The 11572-nt window shown below is 48.6% G+C and overlaps 1 protein-coding gene across 3 annotated transcripts in view; it reads left to right on the top strand.

Moving 5' to 3' along the window:
- ATP1A2 (ATPase Na+/K+ transporting subunit alpha 2) overlaps positions 1 to 9282 on the top strand; it is a 28693-nt gene extending 19411 nt beyond the window's left edge. For 2 of the 3 annotated variants that reach the window (XM_023214221.2, XM_023214222.2), the window contains 10 exons: positions 210 to 346; positions 872 to 1022; positions 1162 to 1330; positions 1567 to 1721; positions 1975 to 2098; positions 2297 to 2442; positions 2628 to 2758; positions 5347 to 5448; positions 5600 to 5691; positions 6991 to 7161. In XM_023214221.2, the coding sequence (XP_023069989.1) occupies positions 210 to 346; positions 872 to 1022; positions 1162 to 1330; positions 1567 to 1721; positions 1975 to 2098; positions 2297 to 2442; positions 2628 to 2758; positions 5347 to 5448; positions 5600 to 5691; positions 6991 to 7019 (1236 nt within the window). In that variant the 3' untranslated portion in view covers positions 7020 to 7161. Of the gene's footprint in view, positions 1 to 209; positions 347 to 871; positions 1023 to 1161; positions 1331 to 1566; positions 1722 to 1974; positions 2099 to 2296; positions 2443 to 2627; positions 2759 to 5346; positions 5449 to 5599; positions 5692 to 6990 lie in introns of all 3 variants that reach the window. The other variant, XM_023214220.3, reaches the window with a different exon arrangement.
- The last annotated feature ends 2290 nt before the right edge of the window (positions 9283 to 11572 follow it).

Genomic DNA, 11572 nt, shown 5'->3' on the forward strand with positions numbered 1-11572 from the left:
CACACGTCCCCCACACACACACCCCACACACACATACACACACACACACAGCCCCGCCCCCTCAACACACACACACGCCATTATTTCGGGGCTGGGATCTGCCAGCCCCAGACATCTCACTATCTAGCTTTCTCTTACTTTGGGAGAGGAATAGGAGGGGGATAAACCCTTAATACTGCTTTCCTTTTGTCTCCTCTCCTTCCCACTAGGTGATCATGGTAACCGGGGATCACCCTATCACAGCTAAGGCCATTGCCAAAGGTGTGGGCATCATATCAGAGGGTAACGAGACTGTGGAGGACATTGCAGCCCGGCTCAACATTCCCGTGAGTCAAGTCAATCCCAGGTGAGGCCTCTGCAGGAAGCCCCTGTTCCCCCTATCAACACGTCCTCTTGCACAGAAGGCTTGGGTGTCCCCTGGGGGTATTTGGACCGCATTTCTGGGACCTTTATAGGTCTTACCTCTGACACTACTGTGACCGGTTCCTCAGCCCTGAGCTTGTGTCCAGGCTGTGCCACTGAATTCCCTTGTAACCTTGGAGATGTCACATTCCCATCCGGAGCCTCCATTTTCTCACCACAAAATTAGGATGCCATCTCCACTGCTGTAGGAGTGGGATGTGAGTAAAGAAACTAGCCCAGGGCCTAGCAAACTGCACTTACGACTGCGATGATTCCATGGTGAGGATTTAGAGTCCCATCCTCAAAGAGAAATGGGGGAAGTGAGTACTGAGGAGAGGAGAACTGAAGCAACAGGGGAAGCAGGCTCAGCAGGGAGCTTGCAGGCCGTGGTGGTGAGGAGAGGCAGGGGGCAGGAGGGGCTGGTACAGGTGCCAGGGGTCAGCAGTCTCTGCCCCCACCCACCCTCCAGAGAAGCCAAGGCGTGTGTGGTGCACGGCTCTGACCTGAAGGACATGACATCGGAGCAGCTCGATGAGATCCTCAAGAACCACACGGAGATTGTCTTTGCTCGGACGTCTCCCCAGCAGAAGCTCATCATTGTGGAGGGATGTCAGAGGCAGGTGAGCACAGCCATGGGAGGCAGATGACAGGCAGGAACCGGGGAGGCAGGGACAAGGCCAAGATAAACATGTAGTGAAGGGTGAGGGGCCAGGCTTGGGCAGGGGTTTCGTCCTCAAGTGCTGGCTGTCTTCCCTCCAGGGAGCCATTGTGGCCGTGACGGGTGATGGGGTGAACGATTCCCCTGCGCTGAAGAAGGCTGACATTGGCATTGCCATGGGCATCTCTGGCTCTGACGTCTCTAAGCAGGCAGCCGACATGATCCTGCTGGACGACAACTTTGCCTCCATCGTCACGGGGGTGGAGGAGGGTGAGGAGGCTGCATAGGCTGGGATGGTTCGCAGGATACTGAAGCCAGCACCTCTGTTCCCCGTCCCTTTACTCCAGTTGAAGAATCATTCCATGACTTTAGGCAGCCCAGCCTTCTTTAGCGTCCCTCGAACACAAAATCTTCCTCTCTTGGGAAGACCGGCAGCCATGCTTCAGGGGCTGGGGGTGGGGAAGAGTCCCTCTGACCTCCCTGATGCCCTCAGAATCTCCCCACAGGCCGCCTGATCTTTGACAACCTGAAGAAATCCATCGCCTACACCCTGACCAGCAACATCCCGGAGATCACCCCCTTCCTGCTGTTCATCATTGCCAACATCCCCCTGCCTCTGGGCACTGTGACCATCCTCTGCATTGACCTGGGCACGGATATGGTGAGCACAGGTGGTGGAGGAGGGGACAGGCAAGGCAATCATGATGGCACAGTGGCAGGGGGAAGGGGTGCACTGGGGCAGCGGTCCCAGCTGTGGGAGTTACAGGAGACACGCACAGGCCTGGAAGACAATGGGGTCTGAATACATGCTTTTTAAACTGTGTCAAAGATCTTCACTGTCGGAGATCAATTGCTCCTGTCGTCTCCTACACCCCTTCAAATGTCCTCCCTGCCCCGCTTCCTACCCCACACAGGTTCCTGCCATCTCCTTGGCCTATGAGGCAGCTGAGAGTGACATCATGAAGCGGCAGCCGCGGAACTCCCAGACAGACAAGCTGGTGAATGAGAGGCTCATCAGCATGGCCTATGGACAGATCGGTGCGCCAAGCCCTGGGGCTCGGGAGGGAACCCAAGAGGATTCTTTTCCCAGCTTTCAGAGGAATGAGCCCCAAGCAAAATTCCAGGACAGGGGCCAGCTACCCAAGGGTCAGGGACCTCCATCTCTGGCCCTGAGGGGCTGTGCCCCTTCTGTTTCCTGCTCTGACCCTACCCCTGCCTTTGCCCCTCTACCCACAGGGATGATCCAGGCACTGGGTGGCTTCTTCACCTACTTTGTGATCCTGGCAGAGAACGGTTTCCTGCCATCACGGCTACTGGGAATCCGCCTTGACTGGGATGACCGGACCATGAACGATCTGGAGGACAGCTATGGACAGGAGTGGGTGAGTGGCACTGTGTAAGTGCAGTGCACATGTGTGAAGGTGTGCGGAGCTGAATGCCTGGCAGGAGTGGCCAGTAGTGGCCAATAGGGACTGGGGCTAGGGGTGGATCAGGAGAAACCTTGCTACCTTCTGGTCTTACCCTTTCCTCCGACACTTACATCTCTCTCTGTCCACCCTCCCTCCAGACCTATGAGCAGCGGAAGGTGGTGGAGTTCACGTGCCACACGGCATTCTTTGCCAGCATCGTGGTGGTGCAGTGGGCTGACCTCATCATCTGCAAGACCCGCCGCAACTCAGTCTTCCAGCAGGGCATGAAGTGAGTGCCCACCCCACAGCACCTGCCCACCCCGGCTCCGGGCACACTCACCAACCCACACAGGCCAGGCTTCCCACTCAGCCCTGGCCCAGAGTTACAAGGAGGGCATCAGATTTTAATCTTCCATCTGTATATCCATAGATAGGTTTCATATAGAAGAGAGAAGCCATGCTTCAAGCTCCTAATTTTGCATTTTGTTATTGTCTCTCTCCACCTTCCTTCTCTCCCTCCCTCCCGCCCTCCTTTCCCCCATCTCCTACTTGAGTGCCACCTGCTCCTATCCTTTGCCCATCCCCAAATTCAATGTCTTTTTTGCCCACCCCTGGCTTTCCACAGGCAGCCTAGTTTATAGCACTTGCACTGTGGTTCTAGAGGCCACATGCTGCCGAGGATCCAGTTCAGTGCCTTCTTGCAGTGTGAGTTACAACGTGCCAGGCACTGTGCTAAGTGCTTAACACATTGTTTAGCCCCATGATAGCTCTATGAGGTGGGTATTACTGTTTACACTTCATGGATAAGAGGCCCCAGACAGGTTAAATGATGTGCCCAAGGTCACCAAGATGGTAAGGGTTCACCAGACCTATCTCTAAAGCCCAGCCCTGGCTATTACCCAACATTTCTGTGCTCACACCGTCTGGCACTGTTGGGAACTCAATAATGACTGTGATTCTAGTATGGGTGGTGGTTGAGCGCTGAGGGTTTCATGCTGGTTTCTTTTATTTTCTCCTACCATAAACAATGGCCACAATTCTTCACATGAGCTTGTTACAGTTTCTTAGTTTGGGGCTGGGGAGGGTGGGGAGAAGATGCCAAAGTGAAATTAATAACATTTAAGGTCCAAGGGAGAACAAAGTGAAAAGCCTGTTAGATAAATAAAGGTAATATGAAGGAAGGAGATTCCAGTAAGCTAAAAATACTAATGGGAAAAAATGCAGTTTGAAGAGAACAAGGAGCAGAGAGTCTTAAGAAATTGGATATAGTTCTGGAACCTGGGACTTGCTATGCACTGCGTGGATGACACAAGAAGATGGGAACATGGCCACACTGGCTACATCCAGCACATGTTAGAGGCAGATGGGAAAAACAGCCAATGAAAGTCGGGCTGGGTACGGAGGAAGAGTACTAATACCACCGCAGGCCTCACCTTAGGTCCCTGGGCCACTGGGGATCCTCAGAGATGCTATTTGTCTTATTTTGAAAAGCTTTATGAAAATAAAGCACCCACCTATGAGAAGGCAACCAGACTTACTAATGTGTCATTCTTAGGCAAAAGCCAAGAGCACATATCATGAAGTAGTGATCGAATGCTGATCCACAGTTCTGTTTGGAAGCCATGGATAGTTCTAATTAATTTTAAATGGGAAAATGTATTCAATACTTATTCACAAATATAGCTTGAGAGACAAACAATTAAATGTGGCCTTTACAGAAGAAAATAAGGAGGTCTTTAGTGAGTGAAAATTTGGAAATCAGTGGCCTGAACCAAAAAGAGGTACCCTGTGTAAGAATACAAAAGATGAAGTAGCAGGGCACAGTGGTTCACACCTGTAATCCCAGCACTTCGGGAGGCCGAGACAGGAGAATCACTTGAGCCCAAGAGTTTGGTACTAGCCTGGGTGCATGGTGAAACTCTATCTCTACAAAAAATACAAAAATTAGCAGAGTATGGTGGTGCACACCTGTAATTCCAGCTACTGGAGAGGCTGAGGCAAGAGGATCACTTGAGCCCAGGAGGTGGGGATTACAGTGAGCTGTGATTGTGCGGCCTGGGCAACAGAGTAAGACTCTGTCTCAAAAAAAAAAGAAAAAAAAAAGTGGAATAACAATATGACTAACATTTTCCATGTCTCAGAGCTTTTCACATGTTATCTCCCTTAATTTTCCCAGCAATCCTATGATAAAAATGTAAAATCTCCATTTTATAGAGAAGGAACATGAGGCTCAGAGAAATTCAACATTGCCTGCAACCCAAAAACTAGTCAATGGCAGAATTGGGAATAGATGCCACCTGTCTGACTGCAGAAACTGCCCTCAGAACCTCCTTATTCTATCCTGCTTTTCAATTCTGATACAGTGAACATATATTAACCACTTATTATGCAGTGAGCATCCCCTTTACATTCTCTGAATTCAATATCTATGATGAAACCACCGCCAGGAACTGTGGGAGATGCTGAGACGGTAGAAGACACACATGGGCCCTGCACTGAAGGAGCTTTCAAGCATCTTGCTCGGGAGATGACACTTTCACGGGCCCTATGCCTGGAGCAATAACAGGATCATGAGACAGGCCCTATGTTGACCACCGTGTCTCCAGTACAGAACACGTCACCCAACACCTAGAAACAATTATTTAATGAATGAATATACGTGCAATAGACAACATTCGGAGGTAAACTCAGTAAGCAGAAAAACAAATAACATCTTCCTTTGGTTACATAAAGCATGAGAAGAGGATGTTGGAAGAAGACATGGGATTATGTCATTTAGAATTCTCTCTCATCTTTCCCTTGCACCCCAGGGGTATCCCAGGATCTCTGCCTCCTTGATCCCCCTTCACCTACCACCCTCCTTTCTTTGCCTTTCAGGAACAAGATCCTGATTTTTGGGCTCCTGGAGGAGACGGCGTTGGCTGCCTTTCTCTCTTACTGCCCAGGCATGGGTGTAGCCCTCCGCATGTACCCGCTCAAGTGAGTGTCTCTTTCGGGCAGCCTGAGTAGTCATATAGGTGGCCTTCAGCCTCCTCCAGGATCCAAGTTCTGATCGGTTTGAATGCTCCTTTATGTGATGGCCGCCAAGCTGACCTCTGATGCTCCTGACACTCTCCTCCATTGCTTTCAGAGTCACCTGGTGGTTCTGCGCCTTCCCCTATAGCCTCCTCATCTTCATCTATGACGAGGTCCGAAAGCTTATCCTGCGGCGGTATCCTGGTGGTAAGCCCCTCCACATCACGCCCAGCAAAGTGCAAGCCCCTCCACCAGCTCCTCCCTCCAGGACCATACACAGACTCCACTCCCACTACTGGTTCCTGCTCCTGTTCCTCAACACCCTCAGATCCTGGGGTCCCAGGTCCCAGGAGCCCTGACTCTTTCGAATGTGTTGTCTCTGCCCTCTTCCTGTCAGATTCTAAGTCCCGCCTAACTCATAGTTGGTCTCCGAGGCCCTCCACTTTCCACCTGAAACTACAGAACATCAGAATTAGAAGGGCCTTTCCAGGTCACCTAGTCCCACCTCCATATTTTACAGATAGAGGAGGCTCAGAGGTGAATCTGGTCAGGATCGCAAAGCAAAGAATAGCAGGACTGGTACTAGAACCCAGGCCTCCTGATCCCCATGCATCAACCGACAAGTTATTGGTTTTCCTATAAGAGTTTTTTTATCACTTAGTAGAGGTTAAAATATGGTGGCTTACAAACCAAATACTGTCCAGGAATACTGTTTGGTTTGACCTGTCCCATATTTTTTGTGTGTGGGGAGGAGGGGGGATTAATTGGTCCAGTATAGAAAATTTGGGGTCTTTCACATAAAATCTGAATTCGACTTCTCCTGAAGAATCAGAAGAGCTGTTAACCCCATGTTCACACCTCTGCACAGCAATAATGGACAGCTGCTCCCTTAGACTCTCATTCGTTACCTGAAGAGGCCCTGTGGCATTTGCATTTTCACCCCCGACCTACTCTGCCCCAGCCTCCACTGTGCTAAATACAAGTCTCCCCTAAAGGCAGGCTCACCCTCCCTTCCTTTGACCTATGGCCTCAGCTTACTGGACCTGCCTCTCCTCCCTTGCACCTTCCTTTTTTTTTTTTTTTTTTTTGAGACAGAGTGTCACTCTGTCCCCTAGCCAGGAGTGTAGAGCAGTGGCGCGATCTTGGCTCACTGCAACCTCCACCTCCTGGGTTCAAGCAATTATCTTGCCTCAGCCTCCAGAGTAGCTGGGATTGCAGGCACATGCCTCCACGCCCAACTAATTTTTTGTATTTTTAGTAGAGAAAGGGTTTCACTGTGTTAGCCAGGAGTCTCGATCTCCACCTGCCTCGACCTCCCAATGTGCTGGGATTATAGGCGTGAGCCACTGCTCCTGGCCTCCTTTCACCTTCCTAAGCCACTTTCCTCAGTGCCCTTCACCAGGCTTCTCCTTCTACCTGGCCTCAAAGACCCAAGTCCCTAGGATATTGATATCTTGCCTTCTTTTAAGTTCACACTGCAATCTCCACTCCCAATCTCTCTAACAGGCTGGGTGGAGAAGGAGACATACTACTGACCCCATTGGAAGAAGAACCAGGCACAGAAAGATGGGGAGCTCTGGAGGTGTTGTGGTGATGGAGAGGGATGGAAATAACGGGTGGTGTTGGGTGGCAAGATTTGGGGAGAGATAATGAGGCAACTCAGCAGGCTAAGTTGCGGGGTAAATAAATTGGAGTGATGACCCCATAGACCTAACTGTGAACAATCAGATTAGACACTACGTTAGAGTCCCCCACCAGATCCTTTTCTATCCCACTCCACTATGTTGTCTATTTTTTCTGAGGAATTAAGGGTTACCCCACCCTCCCCACTCCCATCCCTTCAATCCCACCTCCTACTGTAATAGATCAGCATCCAAAGGCAGGAACCTGTCTAAACCAGAAGGAAGCCCTCTCAGATCACCCCAGCTTCACTCCACTTCCCACTTCCACCCCCGCTGGCTTCCTGCAGGACTCTATTCCTGGCTTCCTCTTCAGACCTTGCAATCACAAAAGGTTCTTCGGGTGAGTGCAAGAGCCTGAGGCTGGAAAAGGCTGACTTGTCTCCCAGTCAAGGCTGGTAAGGGACCTGCAGGGAGAGCTGGGCAGACAGGTGGGAGGTGGGGGTAGTGCTGGCTGGAGGAAGGAAACAACAAAGGAAGCGAGGTAGTGCCAATGACAAGACATTTGACGTGTCTTGAGTCTCCAGATAGATGTCATGGACTCCAGCTCTATGTCCTGCCTTTTAGAATACCCCACTGGCAGAACAAACTCAGATCTCATCAGAGTAGCAGCAAAGGCAGGACCAGAAGGCAATCAAGAGCTTCCAGAAACGCCACACCTGTGTGCCACAGAATTCCCCGCTGACCCTTGGTTAGGGGTCCTCTTGGTCCACAAGGCCCAGATGTCATTCATGTAGTTAATAACACCTCACCTTCTGTAATACTAAGTCCTCAGAGCTCCATGCTGTTCTGAGAGGGATGGCCACAAGTTTTTTCCCAACCCCTTCCGTTCCCTTTCTCTTCATGCCTATCCTGATGAACCTGCATCATTCCCTGGCACTGCCAAGGCAACCCTAGAAGGGGAGTTCCCTAGCCATTGGCTAGAATCAGGGTGGAGAAATTCCCAGAACCTTCCTGTCTCCCAGGGCAGGGACATGTATGCTTCCAGGGACAAGCTTAGGTCATGAACATGATCAGAACCTTTGGACAAGAGGAAAAATATTACGAGATTTGCTTTTGCCAGGCGCGGTGGCTCACGCCTGTAATCCCAGCACTTTGGGAGGCTGAGGCAGGTGGATCATGAGGTCAGGAGTTCGAGGCCAGCCTGGCCAACATGATGAAACCCTGTCTCTACTAAAAATACAAAAAAATTAGCCAGGCATGGTGGCGCATGCCTGTAATCCCAGCTACTCAGGAGGCTGAGGCAGAATTGCTTGAACCTGGGAGGCAGAGGTTGTAGTGAGCTGAGATCATGCCTTTGCACTCCAGCCTGGGTGAAAGGGCAAGACTCCATCTCAAAAAAAAAAAAAAAAATTGCTTTTGACGTCTTAGGTGGCAGGGCTATTCCCTCCAGGCAAATGCCCTTCACACCGACGATCATTGTGCCCACTTTCCCTGGGCTGGAGAGTTGGTTTCAGGTTCCCACAGGAGATATCTTTCTTTCCCTTACTCCCTATCTAACATTTTTGCTCTGCAGGCAGCTTTGCCCATTCTCTAAGCCTGGCTTAGAAGGCACTGGGAATGTCCTGTAGAGAGAGACCTAGATAAGTCATGCAAGTGAGAGAGACATCTGAGGAAAATGGGAGACCTAAGGCAGACAGGAAGGAAGCACAAAAGACAAGCATTGGGTCAGACCCATAAACCACCTCCCAAATGCTGTCATTTCATTGCACTGGAATTTAGCTTTATCAGAAGCACCTGGAAGTAAGGGAGTCATTGCCTTGGGCCTGGGAATCTAAGTGGGAGACCATATTAATTTGGGTCCGATTAATTGGAGATTACTAACTGTGGACAAAAGTTTATCTTTGCACAATCAAAAATGGCATTTGTTTAGTAAATTAAGAGTATAAACAATATTGCTAGAGGTGGCATGTTTAGTCTACCGAAAACAATACTTTTCAGGCACTTTAGAAATATCCTTTTAGAAGCAGCAAGTGCATGGGCTAATTATCATCAATCTTTATGTATTTGTTAAAGAAACATCTACAGGATCTTTATTGGTGACCTTTTGTAAGACATTAGTTTGAGGTACTACCTATGTACTTGAAAATAATAAAGTTGCATTTCTTTATGAAAAAAAGAAATCTCTTCCATAATTCAGATTTCTATACTTTATACTTGCCTCCCTCCTAAATTGTGATATTGCAATGTGTGCTGTGGCAGAACTTGGCTTGTAGGGGAAACAACAAAGAGATAGCAAGTGTCAGGGATGGGAGGGAAATGGTCTGGGAGCAAATGACGTCCGTGGAGAAAACGAGAGGGGAAGAAGTTAGGTTGCGAAATAACCTACAAGAAACTATAGTAGGAGCCTCCTTCCTCACGCTGATCCCACCCTAAGAGCCACAAGGGTTTGTCCAGGGCAGGGAAGGGCCTGTGAGTCTATGAAGACCCAGATCCTCAGGGGCACTTCTGCTTTTTCTGTTCCAGACCAAAATCAGGCCACTCTCGATCTGATGGGATGGAGGAAGGAAGGAGATAGTGGGTTAGGGGCCCAAGAGTCAACACCAATTCACAATCTGTACTTCATGCAGAGCTTTGTCCTGGGTGCTCTCTTTAAGGGGTGGGGGTAAAGTGGACGCAATCCTTGAAATTCACCTGAGTAGTAGACATCAGAAACCATCATGGACAGAATGTAATGGGCAGGGAGAGAGAAAGACACCAACTCTTACAACCTGTGCCAGGATCTCAGAATAATGGTCAGAAGTCAATTCTTGCCCAAACCATATTGCAGCCCCTTTATTATGACTCTAACAGTGTCATTAATGACAGTTATAGTAGTAGTGATTATAAGAGCATTAACCGCAGCTCATTTTGTGCCATAACTATGCCAAAATTTTATTTGTGTAGTCTCTGTTCATCCCACTGCAGGGCCTTTATTCTTGATGGCCCTTCTGCCAGGAACACTCTTCCCTAGTTATTCATATACTTAGCTTTGTCCCTTCATTCAGATCACTCCTTAAATACTACATCCTCAGTAAGATCCTCACAGAGGACCTCAAATAATTACTTTCTGGCACCTCTTTCTCTATTCTCTTTGTTTTTGTTCATAAATACTCATTACCTTAAATTTAGATAGAAAGACAACTAGATGTAATATTTAGAAAGATAAACATGTATTTTGTTGTTGTTTATTTATGCTTTTGTTTGACTCCTCCAGTATAAGTTCCATGAAGACAGGGACTCTATTTCTTTTGTTCAACGCCTTTATCCTTAGCACCTAAAACATCTGACACACATTAGGCAATTAATAAATACGTGTTGGATGACTGAAAGGATCCTCACAATAATTCAGTAAGATAGAGACTACTATTATCTCCAGTTTACAGATGAGAAAACTGGTGCTCAGAAAGTTACATTATTATTCAAAGTTTCAAAGGTAGTAAGCATCAGAAGCAGGATTCAAACCTAAGCCAGTCTGACTCCAGGGCGTGCCCTCTTAACTGTGCCATGCTCTGCAACTGCAAGAACAGAAAGCCTATGGGCATGGACAAAGCCTGACTAGCCCAATGGCTCAGTGAACTGGGGAGGCTGCCAAGGGAGCCAGGAATCTGTGGACAATGAACATTTGAGCAGCAGGGGCAAGGCAGACCCATGAGAAAGGGAGAAGACATGATCTCAAAGATGCAGTAGGGGGTTAAGAAAAAGATCCAGGCCAGGCACAGTGGCTCACGCCTGTAATCACAGCACTTTGAGAAGCCACGGTGGGCGGATCACTTGAGGTCAGGAGTTCGAGACCATCCTGGCCAACATGGTGAAACCCTGTCTTCTACTAAAAATACAAAAATTAGCCGAGCACGCACCCATAATCCCAGCTACTCAGGAGGCTGAGGCAGAAGAATCGCTTGAACCCAGGAGGCAGAGGCTGCAGTGAGCTGAGACTGTGCCACTACACTTTTGCCTGGGTGACAGAGCAAGACTCCATCTCAAAAAAAAAGAAAAAAGAAAGAAAGAAAAAGATCCAAAGAGATTTGATGGTTTGCTAGAGGATCTTAGCAAAAGAAGAATCTTACTATTGAATGTAATCCGAGGAGCTAAAGCCAACTTTTGACCCAGGCAGAAAGGCTTTCCATGGCATTTTCTTTTTATCTACAGAATAGGAAATGTGATCATGCATAGAGATAATCACAGATAGTCACTAAATATTCATAATGCTAAGAACGCAGCAAAAAATAGGAAGAAAGAGGTTAGATCAATATCAAAGGAAGACATTTAATACAAAGTGAGTCTTTCAAAAATATCCTTGGGGCCGGGCACAGTGGCTCACGCCTGTAATCCTAGCACTTTGGGAAGCCGAGGTGGGTGGATCTCTTGAGATCAGGAGTTTGAAACCAGCCTGGCCAACATGGTGAAACCCCGTCTCTACTAAAAAT

This window comes from Piliocolobus tephrosceles, chromosome 1 (genome assembly GCF_002776525.5).
Source record: "Piliocolobus tephrosceles isolate RC106 chromosome 1, ASM277652v3, whole genome shotgun sequence".
NCBI lineage: Eukaryota > Metazoa > Chordata > Mammalia > Primates > Cercopithecidae > Piliocolobus > Piliocolobus tephrosceles.